The sequence below is a fragment of the Neofelis nebulosa genome, chromosome 6, assembly GCF_028018385.1.
Source record: "Neofelis nebulosa isolate mNeoNeb1 chromosome 6, mNeoNeb1.pri, whole genome shotgun sequence".
NCBI lineage: Eukaryota > Metazoa > Chordata > Mammalia > Carnivora > Felidae > Neofelis > Neofelis nebulosa.
The window spans coordinates 16,476,395-16,499,051 of NC_080787.1; the positions used below are offsets into that span (position 1 = coordinate 16,476,395).

The window sequence follows — 22,657 nt, forward strand, 5'->3', positions numbered from 1 at the left end:
GTTATTTCACACGCCACCCAACGTGCGTTGGCCTCCACCTATAAGGTCCACGTGCTTGTCTCACACGTGTCCACGGCTCACTACGGTCTGGGAACTTGTAGCATCTCCTCACTTCTCAAAATAGACCCACTCTTTCCCAGAACCCTGGACCTCCTATTGACTGCCACGTTTTATGCCCCCTTCTAGCTATCCACCTCCTTGACCCTGCCGCAGCTCCTCCTCATGGTCTTAGGATTTTGAGTATTTAACCTCTCTGTGTGAAGCAGTGACAGATGAATCACGTCTTGATCCTCGTTAAATTTCCAGCCTGCAAGAATAACTTACGTACTCAATGAACGAAGGATTGCTAGAAATCGACGGAAGACTGAATCAGGTACAGGAATCGTAGAAAATGAATGCCCATCTCTCAATTTTTAAAAGGTTATTTTCTGGAAATGATCGGACTTGTGCCGGACTGAACTTCTGTTGCAGTTGAAATCACATCCTCCAACTGCTACAGCTAATTATCAGTTACAGACATAACGTGCCGCGTTCTAGACGACACCCAGCAGCACAAATGAGCACATCCGGCCGTGCTTACAGCAGATCCCAGCAGCAGCAGCGAGGTGTCCCACAAAGTATATTCCCAGAGTCTGTCCCCTGAGACTGTTACTGTTCAGACCCCGACAGGTACTCATCTGTCCAGGCAACTAACTAGCTGCATCATCTGGGTCTAAATCGTTACCTTCCAGGGGCGCCTGGGTGGCTCAGTCGGTTAATCGTCCGACTTTGGCTCAGGTCATGATCTCACAGTTCTTGGGTTTCAGCCCCGCGTCGGGCTCTGTGCTGACAGCTCGGAGCCTGGAGCCTGCTTCGGATGCTGTGTCTCCCTCGCTCTCTGCCCCTCCCCCACTCATGCTTTCTGTCAAAAATAAACATTAAAAAATTAAATTGTTACCTTCCACTTCTGCCATTCCTCTCCTCCAACACCCTCTGGTCCCATCCCCAATTTTTACTTTGCATCTGCTTACATAGATTACTCCTTTTTCGCCTACATTTCAATCCTAGACCAGAAAGCAGAGGAGTGAATAAGTGGATGAATGTTCTCGATTAGAGCCAATACCCCCAACGTTTTCAGGTTTTCCATATATGACCACAATAGATAAAGTGTGATGTCACCAATGCTTTTTTTTTTAGTGAAGACAACTGGCTTCAATGACAAAAACTGTGACGACTCCAACAGCCATGTTTGCTTTAAAGTCTTTATTATCCTGAATACAAAAGACAGAAGTCCTTGAGGATATAACAGAGTTCTTTATGTGGAAACATTATTTTTTTTTTTACAAGTGAAAAAATAAATACCTCTTGGAATAAAGGCTTATATGCTAATATGTGCCATAAAAAAGTAGAGTTTTAATATTTGACAAAATGTCTGTGCAAAGAAACAAATGCATAAACACATTACTGCTACATTAAGGCAATATGAAAAGTATACTCGGAAATCTCAGTAAAGTGACAGTGTAGGTTCCTAGCTTTAACTTAGCTAGTATTGCACCCAATAAGGTCATCTAGGTGTCCCGACGTCCTAGAAAACCCACAAGCTGACCAGCGTCCAAAATGCCCAAGTGGGAGTGGATAACTTGATTAAGAACAAAGAAACGAAGAAGCTCCAAACCCCTCTGAGACGTAGGGAGGGGACAACTGAACGTTAATACGTAAGCACTTACAAAAAAAAAAAAAACAAAAACAAAAACAAAAAGCATACAATCTCTAAGATAACTATGATAAGGCTGTAAAGGCTTGATGGCTCAAGCAAAAGCGACCCCACCGGATGAAGCTGGAGTTTTGGGGAGAAGTGGAGAACCCCCCGGTTTGTACACCGGGAAGCTTCATCTCCGCGAGCAACACTTGGCTTTCCGAGGAACGTGGGTTCCCTCTTCAACTTAAATAATCTACTCCACCAACTCAAGAGCCCAAGGAGTGAGGACTGCTCCACAGAAATCTTCTTACCAGACCGGTAGCGTCTTAAAAATCGCAAGACGTGGGGGTGAGGAGACGGGGAGGGAAGAGGAAGCCGTGCACACTGAGTGACCGGTTTTCCACCAGCCAGACCGGTTTACATCGGGCAACCTGGTGATCAACCTTTTACAAGTCGCAGAATTGATCTTTGCGTCTGTTTGCCTTCCAATCATTCTCGACCAAGTTATAAAAACAGAAATGACATTAAAATGACGGTTTAAGAAAAATTTCCTATTAAAATGTTCAGAGCTCCATGACCGTACAAAAAGAACCAAGTAAATTCTTAAAACGAATTCTTACAAAATTTGCTGCAAGTAGGAAACTTACCTTGGGATACATTAAGGAGACTTAACAATATCCTTTCCTAAAGGGTACCCAACTTTTTGGCTATGCTGCCACTTAACTGACATCAAAGATTTGACTTATTCCTTTACTTGATCATAAGAAGAATGAGCCCAAGGAACATGTCTGTGTCCCAGAACCCTTCCTGGTCCCCACCACTGCAGGTGCGGATTCTACGCATGGTTTGTTTTGATGGGGAGGAATATTCTGTTGATTCTTCCTTTTTTTTTTTTTCTTTTCTTTTTTAAACACTGCATGGCAGATGGGTGTCAGAGTACTTATTTTCTCCACGATCGTTTTTTAGTTTAAGTAATAGTGCAGTTCACGGAAACGTGGCTTGTCCAGTTAAGTGCACGACACGTCAGATCACGGTGAGGTTGAGGAGACTGGTGTGGGTCGGTAGGTAGACGTGTTGCACGTGTTCCACCCGCGACCTGCAGACCGGACAGGACTGGAAAAGAGAAGCCAACAGTATTTGTTAGGACACCTTCAAGGATGTGTCTTCAGTTTCACGTGTGGCGCCTACTCTGTTCCGTTTGCTAGTAAGTGGTGGTCACAATTATTTCTAGCTCTCCACTGGTAGAGATCTTTGTTTTCTAACGGGCTTGAAATTCTATACCTTACAAGGGGCTCAGAATATTGGGGAAAAGTATGAAGTGCAGGCAATTAGTTAGGTTTGCAGTCACGCGCTAAACCAGGCACAACGAGTGGCTGCTGAAGAACTATTGCCGTGCAAGAAGGCTGTGGTCCCTCCAGGAGCCAATTGTAACCCCTTCTGGCAGTGAGGCAGGAAATCTGAGACCCTTCCGGAGTCTGGGCAGCTGGCTGACTCAGACCAGCGTCACTGGGTCGTTAATGTCATGTGGCCAGTGAACATGGCTCTGCTCCAAGTCACAGGTCACAGCGCCACATCCCCGGCTGGCTTCTCAGCAAGCACTGTCCCTCCCCCACCTTTCCCCCCTACCTCCCGCCCCCCCCCCCCACCACAGGGGAGCCTTAGGCATGGGGATCAGACCAAGTAGGTGGAAAAAGGCAAATCTGTGACCGCTTCTGGAGAAATAACTCCTTGTAGTAGAACGATCTACTCTTCAGAAAGACATGGCTCATTATAGGACCCTAAAAATAGTTCTGAAATTAGCAGCTTTTGAAGGACTGGATATTTAGGGCTTTTTTTTTTTAATTTGTTTTTTTAAATGTTTTATTTATTTTTGAGAGGGAGACAGAGCATGAGTCGGGGAGGGGCAGAGAGAGAGGGAGACACAGAATCTGAAGCAGGCTCCAGGCTCCGAGCTGTCAGCACAGAGCCTGATGCGGGGCTTGAACCCGTGAACTGTGAAATCGTGACCTGAGATGAAGTCAGACACTTAACTGACTGAGCCACCCAGGCGCCTCCCCTCCTACTTTTTAAAAATTTTTAAATGTATTGAGGGCTTCTTTTAAATAAAACCGCACTGACATTAAGCAAACAGTTCTTAGAAATGAAAATGAACAGAAAAAATAATTGTAAGAGGAAATGTAAGGTGCAAGAAAGGAAAACATACATGACTTTTATTTTTGGTACTGATATTAAAATTAGTTTGACTTACTAAAGGCCAATCCAAGATGCCCCCTAGAGGCATATGGAGCCATCAAAGAAAATTAATCACAGATAATCACAGAGCAAACAATCCACCCATGGATAACTAGAAGGTAGCTATAACTAAAACCTCTTAAGTATTCTTTTTCAAGTATTTTAAGTAAATAGTAAAGACCATCCTCCTGAGGAGGCTGGGTGGCCCAGTCGGTTAAGCTTCTGACTCTGGATTTCGGCTCAGGTCATGATCTCACAGTTTGTGGGTTGGAGCCCTGTGTTGGGCCCTGTGCTGACAGCACAGAGCCTGCTTGGGATTCTCTCTCTCCCTCTCTCCCCCCCTCCTCAACTCTCCCTCTCTCAAAATAAATAAATGAACTTAAAAAAATTTTTTTAAATTAAAAACATAAGAATAAATAAACAAACTTAAAAAACAAAACAAAACAAAAACCATCCTAAGCATTGGGAAGCGGGAAGAGACACAAATGGAAGCTGCAAATCCTGAACCAGTGCTCGGGAGGCCTGGGTTCTAGCCCCCGGTCACCCCACTAAGACGCGCTGCCCTGTGAATCTGAGCCTCATTCCCAGAACCTGAAAAAAGCCTATGGTTTACAGCAGTTACACTGTGGCAAATACTATGGCGATCCAAAATGTCCCCTTATAGCAACACCTGTGAGGTCCCCGAACGCGGGGACCCTAGCCGAGCGTGGCGGGGCCCTCCGGCTTGCACCTGGCACACAGCAGGCGCTCAGGAACCCCGGTCACAGTGGGGAGAGAGCCCTCCCGCCAGGGGAGGGCCGCCGAGCAACCATCACCTGCAGCTGGGCGGCGCAGCCCTCACAGCACACAGTGTGGCCGCAGGGGCAGAAGGCGGAGTTGATCTCCTCCTCGCAGCACACCATGCACAGCATGGCCTCCTTCAGCTTCCGCAGCTTCTCCTGGAGCGCCCTGGTCTGCTGGCAGCTGAGGCCCTCACAGCTGGTGCAGTTCAGGCCGCTGTCCGAGGACTTGAGTGGGGAGTTCGGAGGGCTGGGGTCGCTTCTCGAAACGAGGTCCACGACGCCGGCGTTGTACAGGGCTCTCCTGGCATGGTCGTACACCTCCTTAGACGTTCTTTTGATATCGAAGACGTACTTCTTGCCGAGGTTGATATTCTCATTCAGAAACAGAGACGCCAAGTGGCCCTTCAGGTCTCGGCTGTACTGCATCATGACGGCGCTGGTCACCGTGTCACACCTGCAGGGAGACGCGGCACGTCAATACCTACAAGCCCGGGCACTTCTGTGACTCAGACCTTCAAATGCTGCCGTGAATGAGAATATTCTGTGGCAGCAGACATTTATATTCTTGTGTGCATGCCTGCAAGTAAATTCTTCCAGTGGTATCTGTGCTAAACATTTTCATGATTCTACCTCCGGGTTTCTCCAGTGTCCCCAAAGGACCTTGACGAAGGAGTCATAAATGCAGAAACAGGGAGCGTGCGCCCTCACCTCCGGGGACACAAGCAGTCATCAAAAACAGCTTGTGGCGAGGAAAAAAGGACATTTTCTTCTTTCAAGTCCTGGGTTTTATGTTAAAAATTTCTACAAATTTTCCATTCTGCTCCAAGATTTGTGTGTCTACCTTAACATAAAAAAAGGTTAAGATGGCAATTAAATTTCTTAGCTTCAATTTCTCAAATATTTGGGTCAAATCACAAGTCTACCTTAAAGCACCTTCTGAAACGAGGGTATTGCTACTGTCAGTAAAAAAAAAAAAAAAAAAAAAATCCTTGTACTACGGAGTGAGGAATCGGGATAGCGGCTCCCCCACAAGGACGGTTAGGTCATCCTGTGGGGATGCATTAAAGCCGTCGTGGGACGGGTCCAACCACTCAGAGCTCCCGGGAGAGGAGCTGCCGTGAGGAAAGAAGGCAAGAGAAGCGGGGGGAAGGGGTCTGTGCAGCTCACTCCCACCACGTTCTGTGGTAAAAGCAGCACCACGTTGAGAAGGCCCCCACCAACATGCAGAATAGAATGAACAAAATGTTCGAGAGCAGTGGATTTCTTGAATTCTGAACAAGATTCGTGGACACAGCAATACCAGAAAGCGTAGGCCCCTTGGTGGCACCTGAAAACTTAGAGCTGCAGACAGACGCTCGGGCTGTGGGGACGGAGCGCTACGTGCCTGTAGAAAGCGTGCGTCTCCGTTATCGCTCGGTAGAGCCCGCTGGCGGCCCTGGTGCTGATCATCTTGAACAAGAGCACGACGCTGTTTCCAGACTCCTTGGTGACGGTCAAGTACACGTTCTTCCCCGACTGGGTGGCCATCTGGACCACCGGGTAAGCAATCCTGAAACACGGGACGAGAAGGTGAGCAAGCCCGGAAGGAGAGGCCCGTCAGGGTGTGTGCCCTTTCGTAGGACTCTCCTTCAGGACCCCGCAGTAGAATCAGATCGCTCTAGGACTCCTAGTAAGCACTTGGCTCCCTAGTCATAGAGGCGCGTTGGAAACCAGTTGTGGAGAGAAGTGTTGGGAGTGATGTGCATGTGCACGCGTGTGTAGGTGGAAACGAGAGTTTTACAGCAGTGAACGTACTTAAAAAATATTAACTCTGCCACATCAATACACTTGAGTTTGTAGTTTAAAGAGTAATTCAATGGTTATCGAGGCCTGACTCAAATTAATATACATACCCAAAATGAAACATTTCATCCCCAAAGGATAACTAATTGTCTAGCAAATCCCTTTCCAGTTTTATCTATTTTAATAATCAGAGCTACAAAGGGATATATGCACATTCGGGGCTGAAACAAAATGGAAGACGTAGGTACGTTACCTATTAATTGGGCAAAAGTCGTCTTTGCAAATGGAGATTCCTTCAGGTCCAACCCCGATGAGGAGTTTCTGCCCTTCACTGTCCCTCACGGAATGCCACTCTATGCCATAGTTTTCCATCGTGGACACGATTTGTAACACCTGGTATTCGGCAGAAGCCTGGCTGGTCCCCTCCAGCTCCTTATGCTTTGCCACAATGCTGCAGGATGCCAAAAGGGCAGAGAGGCGTGGACAGATTAACGCATGTGGTCCTTAGAGAGGAAATCTGTATCATTTTCCCTAGTGAATCATACAGACACTGCCATTTATGTGTAACACTTAAAGTGATATAGCAATGACATTTCATTTGTTTAGCAAATTTGTAATAATATACTTCTAAGACACTGCTCCAGATCTCAACTATTAGACATTTTAGTAAAAAAGCAAGTGGAGAGGCCGGATAGGGGTGAATTGGAAGAATTATGGAAAATCTCTAAAAATATACATGAGACGTTTTGTATGTAGGTACTTTTCGTGCAAGGGTCTACTTTGTAAGTTTCATTATAATATAGCATTATAGGGGCGTCTGGGTGGCACAGTCGGGTCAGTTAAGGGTCCAGCTTTGGTTCAGGTCATGATCTCGCGGTTTGTGAGTTCAAGCCCTGCAGTGGGCTCTGTGCTGATGGCTCAGAGCCTGGAACCTGCTTCTAATTCTGTGTCTCCTTCTTTCTCTCTGTCCCTCCCCCACTCATTCTCCCCACCCACCTCAAAAATAAACAAACATTAAAAAAAATATATTTTTATATAGCATTCTAAGGGGTTGATTAGATCATCGGCAGGATTTATTCTGTCTACCGCGGCAGACAGCCTCCAACATAGTCCCTGAAGATTCCCACCTCCTGGTATTCACACTCTTGTGCGAATCCCTTCACCTGAGTGCTGAGTGCCTGTCGTGTTGATCACTGGCTGGATTCATAACTTGCTTCTAATGAACAGAATATGGCAGAAGTGGTGGGATGTCACTTCTGAGATTAAGTTCTAAAAAGACACTGACCTCTGTCTTGGGTGTTCTCTCTTGCTCTGACTTAGCCTGCTGGTCCTGGGGGGAGCCAGCTACCTCGTTATAAAACAGCCCCTTCGAGAGGCCCATGCGGTGAGGGAACAAGGCCCTGCCAACACGCCACAAGAATCAACGTGGAAGGGGACCCCTCCTTCGGCTGAGCCTTCAGATGACACTGAACTCTACCAACAGCCTGCCTGCAGCCTCGTGAAAGGTCTCGATCCAGAGAACCCAGTCAAGCCATGGCCAGATTCCTGACCCACAGGAGTGTGATATATAGTTATTAAGCCACTAAGTTTTGGGGTAACTTGTCCCCCAAGAACAGATAACTAAGATAACACCTATTTTGGCCTCTTTGTTTAGTCTTTGCTGGGATGAAGAAAATACTAACAGACATGACAGAATTTTGAAGAGACCTGCATTTTTAGATTTTTTTTTAATGTTTATTTTTGAGAGAGAGACAGAGCAGGAGCAGGGGAGGGGCAGAGAGAGAGGGAGACACAGAATGGGAAGCAGGCTCCAGGCTCTGAGCCGTCAGCACAGAGCCCGACATGGGGCTCGAACCCACGAACCGTGAGATCATGACCTGAGTAGAAGTCGGCCACTTAACCGACTGAGCCACCCAGAGATTTGCATTCTTAAGAGTTCAGAGATTCAAAAAATTCCCGTTCCATAGCATTTTATATAAGGGCATAGATTTAGGTGGACTGTTTTGTGCCTGTAAATCTCTCAGAGGGAAGGCTGAGACTCTTTAGAACACAACTTAGCTAAACTGGAAAACGGCCTAGTCTTAACCTTACCAAATATCTGTATATATACTGTAGATCCATATTCTTTGGGAAATATGTATAAATTCACTAGATCTATGAATATAAACAGTCACCTCCGCAGCAGCCTCACCTGTTCAAGGTGGCACTGGAGAGTTCCTTTGCACAGAGCTCCTCGTAGCTGTACTTGGCAGTGTTCTGATTATAGTCTCCGAACTTGGTTTGGGCCAGGAGGGCGCTGAGTTCCACTGCCTGCTCCGGGGAACACTGGAGGTGGCCAGCCAGGAGGGTCTCCTTGATATGCAAGAAAAAGATATGCCTGCAAAGCAATGTGACAATGAGGTTACCCTGGGGACTAGCCTGATGTCAAGCTCAACCGGGGGACTAGCTTGATGTGCAATCTCACAATCCCTTTTCGGTAAGGAACACACAGTCACTTAAAAAGCCACCCTGAAAACGCTCACCACTAAAAAACATTTTTTTTTTTTGTTTTTAGTATGAAGGCAAAATAAATCTAAGGACTTTCGTTTCTCCGGAATAAAAAGCGTAACTCAGACAAAACAAATCTGAGACAAGCTCAGGAATATTCAAGTCAGCACATACAAAATAATCTCACAGAGGTTTCCGCATTTCATTTTTTTTTAAAGAAATTCTGTTCACATAAACTTGATCTTGACATGGACTTGGTATCTTAGATCCTCACCTTTATTCAAATGACCCCCAAATCTCTAGGCTTTGCCCCAACCACTGTAAGCATCATATTCGGATGTCCAACTGCTTACAGACGTCTCCACTTGGATGTTCAGTATCCTAATTTCACTGTTCAAAACCCAACTCACTGCTTTCCTTCCCAAACCCACTTTTTCTCCCAGTGAAAACCAGAGACTAGTTTGATATTTTACCCCAAGACCCGCTTTTGATTCTTCATTTTATTCCCATCTACTTTCTGTCTCTGAAAACTCCTTAAATCCAGTTACACTCTTCCCATTTTTACCTCAGATGTCCTACTTGTGGCTCTCAACTGTCAGAGAATTTACAATCTCCCCAAAGCTGATCTCTCTCGACTCTGCTAATCTACCTTCCAGGCTACTTGCTTCTGGGATAAGCTTGTCATCTCTCCGCTCAAAATCCTTCGAGGGAGGGGTGCCTGGGTTAAGCGCCCCACTTCGGCTCAGGTCATGATCTCACGGTTCGTGAGTTCCAGCCCTGCGTTGGGCTCTGTGCCGACAGCTCAGAGCCCGGAGCCTGCTTCGGATTCTGTGTCTCCCCCTCTCTCTGCCCCTCCCCTGCTCGTGCCGTCTCTCTCAAAAATAAACATTAAAATAAATAAATAAAAAATCCTTCGAGGGATCCCGACTGTTTGCCAAGGAAGCGTGCTGTTGGCGTGTACCCGAGCTTCTGTGGGTGTGGCCCCCGATGTCCAGCCACACAATCCACCATTCCCTCCAGCCATTGTGCCCTGGGAATGGGACAATTCCTCTTCTTGGAAAGACCGAGCACGCTCATGTCTCCACGACTCTCGTCTTGGCTGTTCCCTGTGTCCTGCGGGGTACTCTTTTTGTCCCCTCATTTAGATACCTTTCTGTCCACATCACCTGCAAGCTGTTTATTCCTCTCTTACAGTATTTGACATATTCTGATTTTCTACCACAGTTAGCTGCACATAAGCGGATGTCTTAAGTGTCCCTGGCACCACAGAGCTCTACGAATGGATGTAAAACTGCACATTGCCTGTGGTCAGTTTCTTTCCCTACCTAAGTTGCAGTCCTTGTGTGCCTGCCCCAGTCGCATATGATACTACGCTCCGTTCACTATGAGGTACGTCAGACTTAGAAACTCCTAGGAAACTCCACGTAGGTTGCCTGCCAATCCAGCTCCACCAAGATTCTCAACGGAGTATCCAAACTGCCACAGACAGGCCAGTCTAGATTATAAAATTGATTTGTCTCTGGCAAACGTACAGGTATAACCTTCCTTTGATGACTTGTTATAGCCTCTCAAACTTGCTTAAATGCCACAATATTCCTTCCACTAACAACTGAATTACGACCAGCAGTAAAGCTCTAACACTGCTCTGAATAGGGCTCGTAAGCCCAGCTTCCCGCTTGAGCTGGGTATCCTTAACACTGCTTTTATGCTTTTATTTATACTCTCGTCTTACGTCCCCGGTGGAGGGAACAACATAAGCAGTGAAAGAAAAGCCTAGGGAAGAGGGGCTGAGACACACAAGGAGGGGCTCTACGGACAGTCTCACAGTGTCAGGCAGGCAAGAGCCGTTAATCTTCCTTGAAGAGATGTTTGAATTCAATGTTTTGCGTGTTCTAGAATGATAAAGAAATATTTAGAATGATCACACTCTGCCAAATACTGCAGGGTTGTCTTTATCGAGCGCCCCGATGAAGAAATCACGGTAAGAATGCATAACAGCACTGAAAGGAGAGAAGCATGGTTTTTATTAACCCAAACATCTGTTAGTCTTTAAAGTATTTCTGACACGCTGCTAAACTGAGGAGGGGGTCCCTACTGGGGCAAAGAAATAAGCACGAAAATAACTCGTTCTGAAACAGCTATCTGAGCAGCGGAGGGCGGGCATTCCCCATGGGATGTCGGCGTCACGATGCGGCTTTGGCCTTCGAAAGCCTTTTTTAGATGACCATTTGGTAAACTTCATCTTGGTGAACGGATCTGTCTCTCTTCGCTGGGGCTGTTTGTAGGAGACACAAATCTGAATGTGTGCTTAAAGAAGAAATGGTGTGCTGTAGGATTTTAAGGGGGAATCCAAAAAACAAGTCTTCTAAATCTGATCTCTGCTCGTGTGGAAAGGTCTTTTCACGTATTGCCCCACGATTAACCTAGAGACTAGTCTTCTGCTTTATGCAAGAGTTGTGTGTAGCCTGCAACAGAAGACTTGCCAAATCTATTCGATTTCTTTTTCCACACTGTTCACACCCGCTTCTGGAGAGGCAGCTGCCGAAATCAGGCAAAAAAGCAGTAACAGAGTCTTAACAGGTGGTCAGCAGGGTGAGACCGAACGCCAATCTTTTCTAGGCCTGTGGGTCAGAATTTTTTAAACGGAGGAGAACAACCGGCCTTTTGTACGTACTCCGCATTCTAGGCCGAAATGCAATCGATACCCTGTGAGTGGAAGAATCCTCCCCTTTACTATCTACGTCAACTCTCCGATACGGTTCTTCCTGCATTTTGCCAATTTCATGGCTATAAAACAACCTTTTCGTTTTGAGTCAACAAATATTTGTCATTCATTGCCTCTGTGCCAAGCCCTAACCTGGGGTTACAGTATGAACATATCTGATAGGTCCTTTTTTAGATGGAACTTACAGCTTTTTCGTGGGAAGGTGCATATCCCTATCACAGTTAACTCCAGACACAAACTGGTTTTTGGGTGACAAATTTTTATGTTCTCCAGGAGAACGGCACCATGGAGCAGTGACAGCAAAGGTCACCAGCTGTGGTGAGCCATCAGCAGACTCTATTTAATGTGCTCTTTCTAACAGGGAAGATGACAGAACTTGGAGACATTCCGATAAGGAATCCAGGGATGGCTCAACAGTTAGTGGGGTGATTTTTTTTTAAATGTTTACTTATTTTTGAGAGACACAGACACCATGGGGCGGGGGGCAGAGAGAGAGAGGGAGACACAGAATCCGAAGCAGGATCCAGGCTCTGAGCCATCAGCACAGAGCCCGACGCGGGGCTAAATCTCATGAACTGTGAGATCATGACCTGAGCTGAAGTCGGACGCTTAACCGACCGAGCCACCCAGGGGCCCCTGGGGTGATTTTTAAACAAGTATTTTTTTCCCAATCATTTTCTCTTGAACCATCTGCTCTGTAACTGTCTGGTTCATGGATTCTTCCCCATTCCTTTTTTTTTTTTTTTTTTTGTAGAGTGGGTGAAAGGTTACTGATAATATCAAAACAAGCAGATGTGGACAAAGAGGTCTTGCCTGCAGTGAATTTTTAAAAGTTTTTTTTATCTAAAGATCAAAAGCGGTAGACCTATCTAATTCACTTGAGGCTACATGCTAGAATCACAAACAGAAAGCCTTTGGGAAAAAACTTACTTCTTTGTCTTAAGTAAATGTCTGTGAATATGTCCTGCAGACATAGGCTCAAACTGCATTTTCTATTCTTCTGGCTGCCTGGTTCTTCAAGGTTTTACTCAGTTACTAAGAGAGTGGATACTGTCGATGAGTGGATTGGTTGGAGGCCCAAAGTGAAACACTCTGGCTAACTTTGCATCATGGGTAGAAATGAACTCCCACGTGTTGTAGCCTTATGGAAAATTTGAAAACAAACAGAGTATGACGGAAACGCCCCAGTCTCGTTAAAAAAAAAAAAAAAAAAGTCACATATCCTTAATACATTTGTTTCAGAGTACCTCAAATTTCCTCTACTTTAAAAATTAATTCCTTTCCATAGTTTTAAGGAATACAGTTAGGTCATTTATCTTTTAACGACTGTAAGCAGAGAACTGTCCCCTGAACACTGATTTGTCTTATAAAGAAATCATCTGATAATCAAAGCAGAACCTTCTGCAAACCAACGGGAGTCACTGACCTGTCCACCATAGGCAGTTATGCCCAATCACTGCCCTCTAGTATCTTCCCAGTGACATCATTTTGAAGAACTTTCTTGTGACACAAATGTAAATCAACTATATCCACATTCACTGTTAGACTCCGCATTTAAGTAACTAACCTAAAACATCTTTCAAATGGCTAAGAATCTATGAACAGCATTTCTTCCCGAGACCTGACTCACTGAACCTGGCCATCCCATCTGTTGGTGATGGCTGGTGTGTTCCCCACCCAGTTAGATCCCCTCTGAGATCATCCCGGAGTGTGTCTGCCTCAGTCCAATGAGCCATTTAACCACATCAGTTTGTTTTAAACCAAACTAACTGCCAAATCATATTTACAAACTATCGAATAAAAAAAGGGGACACCTGGCTGGCTCAGTTGGTAGAGCGTGTGACTCTTGATCTTGGGATCATGAATCCGAGCCCTACACTGGGTGTAGAGATCACTGGATAAAAACCTAAAAAAAACTATCAAATAAGAAAAAATTACTATACATGTTTTTGTTTTGGATCTTAAATTCCACCGAAACAAAAAGCAGTTCCTGATGGCCTGTAGGCCTAAACGTAAAAGTTAAAACCGTAACACTTTTAGGACACATTGGAGAATAGCTCCATGACTTGGGGGGAGGAAGGTAGGCCAAGGTTTCTCAGGACACAGCAAGAATCCTAAGGGAGAAAAACTGATACATTAGACTTGGCCAACATCAGACATTTCTACTCATCAAAAGGCATTAAGAAAACAGGCAAGCCCCAGGAGAAAATACATTTACAAGACGTATCTCTGACAAAGAAGTGGTATATATAAAGAATAGGTATGGCTCGAAAGCAAAGGTAACAACTCGGTAAAAATGGGTAAATGACCTGAATAGATACTTCACAAAAGAAGATGTAGGAAAGGTCAATAAGCACATGACAAAAGTGTTTAACGTTATTGATCAAGAGAGACAAATCCAGGGCACCTGGGTGGCTCAGTCGGTTAAGCGTCCGACTTCAGCTCGGGTCATGATCTCATGGTTCATGGGTTTGAGCCCCGCGCCAGACTCTGTGCTGACAGCTCAGAGACTAGAGTCTGCTTTGGATTCTGTGTCTCCCTCTCTCTCTGCTCCTCCCTCACTCACACTCTTGCACTCACTCTCTCTCTCTCTCTCAAAAATAAACATTAAAAAAAAGTTAAAAACAAAACTAAACAACCACCTCCTCTGCGATCCAGCTTTTCCATTCTTAGATTTACTCAAGAGAAATGAAGATACAGGTCTACAAAAGATTGTACTTGCAATGTTCACAGCAGCTTTACTCACAATAGCTGGAAAACAGGTGTTCATCAATAGAAGGACGGGTCAACAAACAGTAGTATATTCGTAGGGCGAAATACTATCTAGCAATGAACAAGCCATCGATATATATCAGTAAGATGAACCTCTAAAAAATACATAATGAACAAAAGAAGCCAGACACTGCATTGATTCCATGTGTGTGAAGTAGATCTATGCTGGAAAAACAAACCCTGTTTGTGGAGGGGCGGGAGGGAAGGGGGGGGGGGGGCGAGGACTGACTGCAGATGGGCCTGAGGGAACTTTCCGGAGTGCCGGTAATATTCTACATCTTAATAAGGATTTTGTTTAAACAGACACATCTGTTTGTTAAAACTCATCAAACGGTATAGTTAGGATTCGTGCATTTCATCATATGTAAATATTTTATCAAAAGAAAAAAAAAACTGTAGACAAATATGGAGCTCTACTTAATGATATGCATACTGAAGTATTTAGGGGGAAGAGTATGTATCCACAACTTATTTTGAAAAGCATCAGAAATAAACGTGTGATAAAGCAAGTATATTAAACTGATTAAGTGGTTAACAGTAGAATCTAGATGGGGGTATTGGTGTTCACTGCAAAAATCTTCAACTTACCTGCATGTTTGGAAATTTTCATAAGAGGTTGAGGAAATAACACTAGTGAGAATCCTCAGGGTCAGGTTAGGAATTCAAATGAATAGCTTCTTACACCTCAAATGAACTATCAGATCTCCTCCACTCCATGGAAGGCTTTCAACTGAGAAAGAGTCATGGCCAAGTAATGACCAAGTCAAGTCTCTATTCAGCTTAAGGGAATCCTTCTCAAAGCCCAAAATGCAAAATGGGAACCATGGACAAATTCGCTCTTCCTAAGGTTCCAAAGCATTTAAAAGATACAGGAGTGGGGGGTAAGGGAAATCCCCAACATCAAAAGCGATGACAACCCACACCAGAAGCACTTGGAAAAAACAGGATTACTCGCTCACAACAGATACCTGACCCAGGCAAGCAAAAATCCAGCAATCCTGTAGTTTAAAAGTGTTAGCTACAATCTCTCCCAAGGGTCTAGATTGTGGTGAGTGCCATTCTAGAATGAGGAGAGGTCTGGAGGCAGGCTACAGTGGGGGCAGGACTCAGAGAATAAGTGTGCCTGGTGCCCCTGGAGTCTGACCCTATGTGCCATCTAAAGAGTCAAGTTTTATTTAAAACTACATATTTAAAATTAAAAGTTCACTTGGGTTGCATGAAAAATCAATAATGTTCTTTGGATCCTTCATACAAATATACAAGTACGAGACATTGACGAAGATACTGAATGTGCCCAGATGGGAGATCTGTGGCTAAAATAAACAGACAATAATGCAAACAGCCTACACTCTGAGCAAAAAGAAAGAGTTAATAGGTAAATTAGAATTCAGAAATCTAATCAATTCTTTCTGGAAACAATATACAAGTTTGTCTTACTTTCCTGGGGCCTATTTTGAGTTTGGTCATTTAAAAAAAAAAAACAAAGGGAATGTGCCATTCTACTCTTAGGCACAGAGTCGATATGTAAAACACAGTGACGCCTTTATAGCAGATAAATATTGTTGTGACATCCTACCCATCGTGAATCCTAAAAGGTAAATTATGTTAAGCAACCTTTACCAACAGTGACAATGTGTTGAAAGATCTCAAACATCATTGCAGGCCCTGGCTAAGATCCGTTATGATTCGGCTGGAACACATTCAAGATTACCACCTCAAATCTGCCCATGGTTGCATGTGGCATTTGCTCTGTGGATTTCAACGGTGCTCTCTTCTCTAGATCTTGACATCTAAGTGATTTTTGTTGCGAGAAAGGGAAAAATTGGGTTTAGGAAGTACTTAGAACCTATAAATTGGTTGAAAATTAGATTTAAGAGAGCCTCTAGCTTGAAAACTATCTGAACTTCACAGAAGGTCCAGGCAAGTGGTAGTTTATTTTAGATGAGAACTAACAGCCACAAGAAACAAATGGCTTGGGGTGAAGTGGAGAGGCCGAAGGAAGGAAGCAAAAGAATGCCAAGCGCTGAGCAAACCCTTAACAGAGAATAATCCCTACAATACATTTTTTAATGGTGAGAGGTCTCTCAGATAGTCTTAAACTTTTCAGTTCATAGAAGCAAACTGGCGAACATCGGTTCACTAAGAAAACTTATATTATTCATGCCCGTTAACTCCATCTCTATTTATCTTTAATTTCTTAATTCATTGTTTCACCAAATGTTTATGCACCAGGCACTTGCTAGACTCTGGAGATACGAAGTTGATCAGTCCCCTGCTTCATGAATTTAAATTATGAGAGTAGCTGACAATAAACAAATTGTCACATAGGTAAACAGTAGTATTATACGCTCATTAGATGCTATAAAGGAAAGCTACGTGATGCCTTGGGACACTTCAGTCTCCTGAGCAGGGCCCAGCGGATGCTTTTCAAAGGAGTGATGAATGAGTGGAGCCTGGGAGACAGCAGGATTTAACAAGGGACAAGTCAGACTCAACACCCCTCGCTCGCATCACTGAAATCTTGATGAGACTCAACGCTCAGCATTACAGCATCTCCCTGAACAGTTAGTTCAGGACTCATGGAACCCTTGTATCGAGGCTGATCTCTGGGAAAGAATTCGGGTGTCGTTGAGTCTTCACGAAGCCCGAGTGCAAAGACCACAGAACTCTGCTAAAATGCGGCAAAGTTCCGGAGAAACAGATTTTATTGGCCGTGGATGGTATGATCACCATTTCTGAAGATGAAGCATATAATTCTCTAACCTCTGGCTGTGAAAACGTTGACAAAATCTGGTCTGAATTGCTGTGACTAACCGAGAGCCTTTGAAAGGCAAGAATTTCAAAGATCATTATTATTTGAGATCTACTTCCAGAATACATTAGTTTCACTTTTAGTTTCAATCCACAGCACGGCAAACATCTGCTGGATATACCTGCTTGTCTCTCTGTCTCTCAAATGTGCCAGCTGAGTCTGGACAAGACTCTCTGGTTACTTTCCAGACCCTCACTCAAAGGCAAACGTAATAATCTGGGTAAAGAATCTAAAATTAGGCCAAATCCAAGCCCAGATTAACTGTATCAATCTAAGCAGACATGTGATATAGTTGGGTGTTTTGGGTTTTTTGTTTTCAGAAAAATATACTTAGGGAAACATGAAGGAAAATAGAGGGGAAGCAGAAGCAAAGGAAAAAAAAAAATTACTGCTAGAGGGGATTTTAGAGACAAGTTCTTCTTGGCCTTTTAAGAGAAATGAAGTGGGGTGGGGGGGTGCTCAGTCTTGGAAGTCTGTATACCCTGGTAGTTGGGGGCTGGGCTGCACTGAGAATGCAGGGCCTCTGCCGCCCCCCACCTCGGCTCCCCCCTCCACCGCCGCCCTCCCCCCCAGTCTCCAGTTACAAACAGGCCCTCCAGCCTATTCCCCAGCAGCCTCCCTAGTCTCTTGCAAACTAACAGATTCACTGCCCCCACTTAGACCAGCTCTACTGTGAGTACATTGCTTTAATTCTCCACAGAGGCCAATTTGGCCAGGATATTTCAGCCCCATTTAATAAACTGTCCAGACACTTTTCAGTATACTAAACGTACCCTCATGACTTGACTTTGAGATGGCACAAAATCACCACTCATAACCGAACTGGCAAAGCTGGGCTTACGGACAACACACGCAGATCTATTTTATTTTCACGGCATTTTACATAAATATTTTATAATGAACTGTTAAACATCAAAAAGTTCACCAGCTAGCTTTATCTGGCTAACATGACGCTAGGGAAAATAAGTAATTGTGCTCTGTCGTATCATGTACATAAAAACAACGCTAATTGTGACTTTTTTGGACCCAGGACAACTTCTCATCCTAATGAAAAGGCACAAACGCTAATTACAAATCGCTTTAGCTATTAAAAGCAGAATGCTGTATAAACTTGAGGAGGCATTTTCTTCAAATTCTGCATTTTGGGCAAACCTCCTGAAAACAAGTAATATTCACCAATATTTTAAAAGCAAGTCAAATGCTTAGATCACACTGATTTTTCAATAAGATTTCAAAAGGAACTAAGATCAATTAAAATTACCTGGGCTAACTAGGTATGCGCCTTCTCAGAGTGCTATGAGGCATGAGTCTCAGGAGTTAAAGTCAATTGAGTCAATGTAACAGGAAATTTTATTTCAATTCTAATTCACAGAATATCTTGCATAAATAAAATGGACTTGATAATGGTTATTAACTCACTTGCAAAAAAGCACAGGTAAAGACCATCTAGTGGCAAATTTTAAAGTCTGTAACCATTCATAATATAAATGTATCATACTATTATGACTGCAGCCTTTGTTTAAATGATGTATTTGGTCCTCTAAGCCTCTGCAGGTTTAAAAAATAAATTTGTATCATCAAAATGGATTTGCCTCTGGAGGCCCAGAAATTATTGCGAAATCATGACAGAACCACACAATGAAAACTCCAATATGTTATAATGTATACGTGTGTTTCTGTATCCTTTTACTCTATTCCAATTTATTGCACTGAAGGGCACAGTGGAAACTTTCACAAATCAGCTTTAAGTTAGACAAACACCCCAAACCAAACAACCCCCCTCCCCCCAAAACCAACTTATTCTGATTAATATACACACAGCTAAGACATCCTTAAACATGCAATCATGTGGATATTTTTCAAGACATTTTCAGGAGCACTGAGAATTCAATATACTAGTTTGTCTCAGAAAAAAAAAATTGAACACCTCCTTCACCTTTGAAAGTGCAGCAACAAGGAGAGATTTCCAATTCAAATAGTATCTCAAAAGATGTTTCTATCAGTTCTTAAGTAAACAAACAAACCACATGCTAACAACTCTTAAGGGGTTTTGCTCACTTACCATTACTCAAGATTGTCACACTCCCATTTCTCATGTGTAAGGGCCACTTTCCAAACCAAAGGATTATGAAAAATAGTAGAATTTAGATCCAGAGTTTGTTGTGTTTAAAAGTCATTTTTTTTTTCTTTTTGGTTGTTGTTGTTTGTTTGTTTACATGCCACTCTAAGATTTAGGTCTCTTGCATTTCAGCAATAAATACTGAACACTACTTTCCTAATCTGGCTCATCCTTGAGAAGTATTACAGTCAGTCCAGGAGAGAAAACATTTCTGTTGGAAAAAGGAAACCGCATGCCCTAGTCGCCTACCACTACTGGTGGTTTTCTAGAAGATAAATTTAACAGTCTAAACAATCACGTGTAAACATGTTTGTGGGCTGGAGATTGGCTACACCTTACAAAGTTTTCAAGAAACGTAAAAAGTTAAAAAAAGAAATCTGCATTAAGTGGGACAGAGCTCTTTGCTACATATTGTAATCTGACACTAGGCTGAAGTTGACTAAGTTTAAGTAACCCAAGAGGAACTGTTTCCTGCTTTCTGTTAGAACACTCTACAATGACCTGTATTAACACTGCTGAGACAGAGGTTACTATCGGGCATTAGATGCTGCTATCAGGAAGTCAGTTGCGTTTCTAATTTTTTCCCTCCTGTGCCGTGGCACTGATCCTGAGTGTTAGTAAGACTTCAACCCTGCTCCCTTGTTGTTTATAAAGACAAGAAAAACCACAGGAAGAGCTAGAAAATGTACCCCAGGCCAACTAGGCGGCTCCCTGTTCACCTCGACAAAAGGGCTGTGCCGTGCAAAACTTCTCAGTTATGAACCAACTCACTCTGCAGCAAACAAATTTGCCTGTGAACATCTCTGGGGAGGTGCAACGGCCCTTTTTCAGCGGAATCAAAGGTCTGGTTGACATTGGTTTAGTTCAGCATCACTTTACCTAGTCTGCTCCTGTAAGATGAGATGAGGTTCCACGAAGAACTTGACTCTCAGTTTGAGCCGGTAAGGGGCTAGCCCATCCATCTGCTGGGAGATCCGATTTCTCAGATTTAGCCATAAACTTTCACCTTTGCTACCCGTAAACTGCAGTCCAAAATAATCAACTTCTATAATTCCCAACCGCCTGCACACCTAAAACAAAAATGAATGCAGCATGGATGAGCAAACAGTCCATGTAGTCAAAGCAAAACTCAAGGACTCCATCTGGGTCTAAGATCCCTGCCTACTTTTTGCAAAGTTCAAGGAAGGTGTTACAATTCCTGCCTTAAAGCTGTAACAACCAAGTTCTAAGCTTCCAGTGTTGCTACACCACTAGTGAGGCTTGTGCTTCGTTAACACCGAGGAGATGGTCGATTGCAGTAGAGAAAAAGGAGTCCTTAAAACCAGCCTTCCAGAAAGGCTGAGGAAAGGAATCTACGGGGTATTTTCCCTCTTATTCCCATCACGGGAATTCCCTCCACCAGCACAATCTGCACAGCTGATCTGGCAGATTATCTGGACAATTTTAACCATCTGGACTCCAAAAAAACAAACACGCCGAGGAAACACGCCACAAGTGTCAGCGAAGCTTGTTAAAAGAGGTTTTCCAAACATCTCAGGTCTGGGGGGTTTTCAGGGCATGGCGTCCCACTGGAGATCAAATTTGCTGTCTGTCATACCCATATGCACCGTTTGGAACCATTCTTCTTTACTCCTTAGGAAACACGAGCTTTAAAGACAACGGAGGGGTGGATGACCAAAAACCCAAGGTCCTCTCGAGCCCCGCAAACCGGCAGGTGCAGGTGAACGGTCCATTTCAGAAGCAGCAAGAGACAAGGGCCGGGCTTGTCTGCCAAGCAACCCCAGGGACCAGCGCCGGCCAGCAGCCACCTCATCTGGGGACTCGGGTGGCGCTGCCAGGCCCCGCGGGGACCCGAAAGGCGGCATCATGCACACACCTGCGGCAGGTGGGCTGGACCGCCTTCTTCCGGGAAAGTGCGGGACTGGGAGTGGGGTGGGGGGCAGGGTGGGAGCTTCCCCCCCCCCCCCCCGCCCCACCACGCGCTCCCAGCGTGCGGGGACCGCGTGCCCCACGGCCACGGGGAGGAACGGGGGGCGGGCCGGGCGCCTGGGGCGCGCTCACCCCCCCCCCCCAAACCGCCCCCCCTCCGGCCGCCGCCGCCGCCGCACCGCCCGCCCCCTGGCAGGCGGCGAGCCCCGGAGCCCGGCGCCGCCGCGAGGCCCCTCCGCCTCGGGGGACCGGCCGGGGCCCCCGCCTGGCCCCTCGTCGTCACCTGGTTGAGGCAGTCCTCGCCGTTGGCTTTCGCCTCCACCTCCACCTCCATCAGCACCGCGTCCGGCCTCGTCACATAGCACAGCATGGCTGGGGCCGCCGCTGCCGCCACAGCCGCCTCCTCTTTGGTGTGCGCGGGGCTGCCGCCTCGCCACCGCTCAGACCCAGCCCCGGGCTCGGCGAGGCTGGCCCTTGGGAGGCTGCAGCGCCGCAGACCCGTGCTCCGCGCCCCCCGCGCCCTCCCCGCCACCCCCTCGCCAGCCCGCCCGCCCGCCGGCTGCCCGGGTCTCCGCGGCGGCGCCGCACTCCAGCAGCCCGACTGCCTGCGGCGCTACAGGGACTCCTCTGATATAGCGGCCCCGCCCCCCTCCGGCTGGGGCTCCCGCCAATCACGGCGGCCCCGCCCCTCCTCCGCCGCCCCGCCGGCCAATAGCGGCGTCCGCTCGGCCGCTGCCCGACCTGCCAGCGCCGGCCGAGTTTCCCCGGGCCGCCTGGGGAGGTGGCAGCTTGCGGACGCCGAGGGCTTGCGGGAGGAGGGCGGCCCCGGGACGGGAAGGGACGTACCCGCCGCCTCTGCCCGCTGGGCGACGCTGCTCGGAGCGGGCGGCCGCCCGGCGCGCGGAGGCGGGGGCGCCTCTCTTGCGGGCTGGAATGTATGGCGACGCGACGCCTCCGAGCTGCCGCTGTTTTTTAGAAGCCTTGGGTCGATCGCGGAACGCATTTCGGGAGGTGAACATAAAAAGGAAAGCGAGCAACCCCAACGCCAAAAGCAAACCGTCTTCCCCTGGGGTTTGCCACGGTGGGTTGTTGGAAGGCGGAATGGCTGCTCCTCATTTTAGACCTCGTCCGTGGAAAAACAAAACCTGAGCATAAAAGTTTTTGCAGTGGACCAATGAGCCAGGGAACTTGATCTAGTGCTTCTGTATAAATCCTCCCTGGAGGCTTCTATTTACTGGTTGTGCTCAATCAAAACACCTTACAGGCAGGGCTCTAAGGCCCTCTCTCGGGGTGGCGCATCTTGTCTCATGTGTTATTCATTCATTAAACGTTAATTGAT

The 22,657-nt window shown here is 45.8% G+C and overlaps 1 protein-coding gene across 1 annotated transcript; it reads right to left on the reverse strand.

The window, feature by feature from the left end:
• Nucleotides 1-1,227: 1,227 nt before the first annotated feature.
• MYLIP (myosin regulatory light chain interacting protein) lies at nucleotides 1,228-21,856 on the reverse strand. Its single transcript, XM_058732930.1, has 7 exons — nucleotides 21,602-21,856; nucleotides 20,269-20,459; nucleotides 8,666-8,851; nucleotides 6,728-6,925; nucleotides 6,077-6,241; nucleotides 4,726-5,146; nucleotides 1,228-2,791 (listed from the first exon to the last, which is right to left on the reverse strand). The coding sequence occupies exons 1-7, from the start codon at nucleotides 21,686-21,688 to the stop codon at nucleotides 2,702-2,704; spliced, it is 1,338 nt and encodes a 445-aa protein (XP_058588913.1). The 5' UTR covers nucleotides 21,689-21,856; the 3' UTR covers nucleotides 1,228-2,701.
• Between the last annotated feature and the right edge of the window lie 801 nt (nucleotides 21,857-22,657).

Coding starts and splice junctions, on each gene's coding strand:
- MYLIP (XM_058732930.1), bottom strand. CDS start 21,688: ATGCTGTGCTATGTGACGAGGCCGGACGCGGTGCTGATGGAGGTGGAG. Junction 5,147..6,076: donor GAGACGCACGCTTTCTACAG/GCACGTAGCGCT, acceptor GTCTCCCTGCAG/GTGTGACACGGTGACCAGCG. Junction 2,792..4,725: donor GCTGCGCCGCCCAGCTGCAG/GTGATGGTTGCT, acceptor TCTCTTTTCCAG/TCCTGTCCGGTCTGCAGGTC.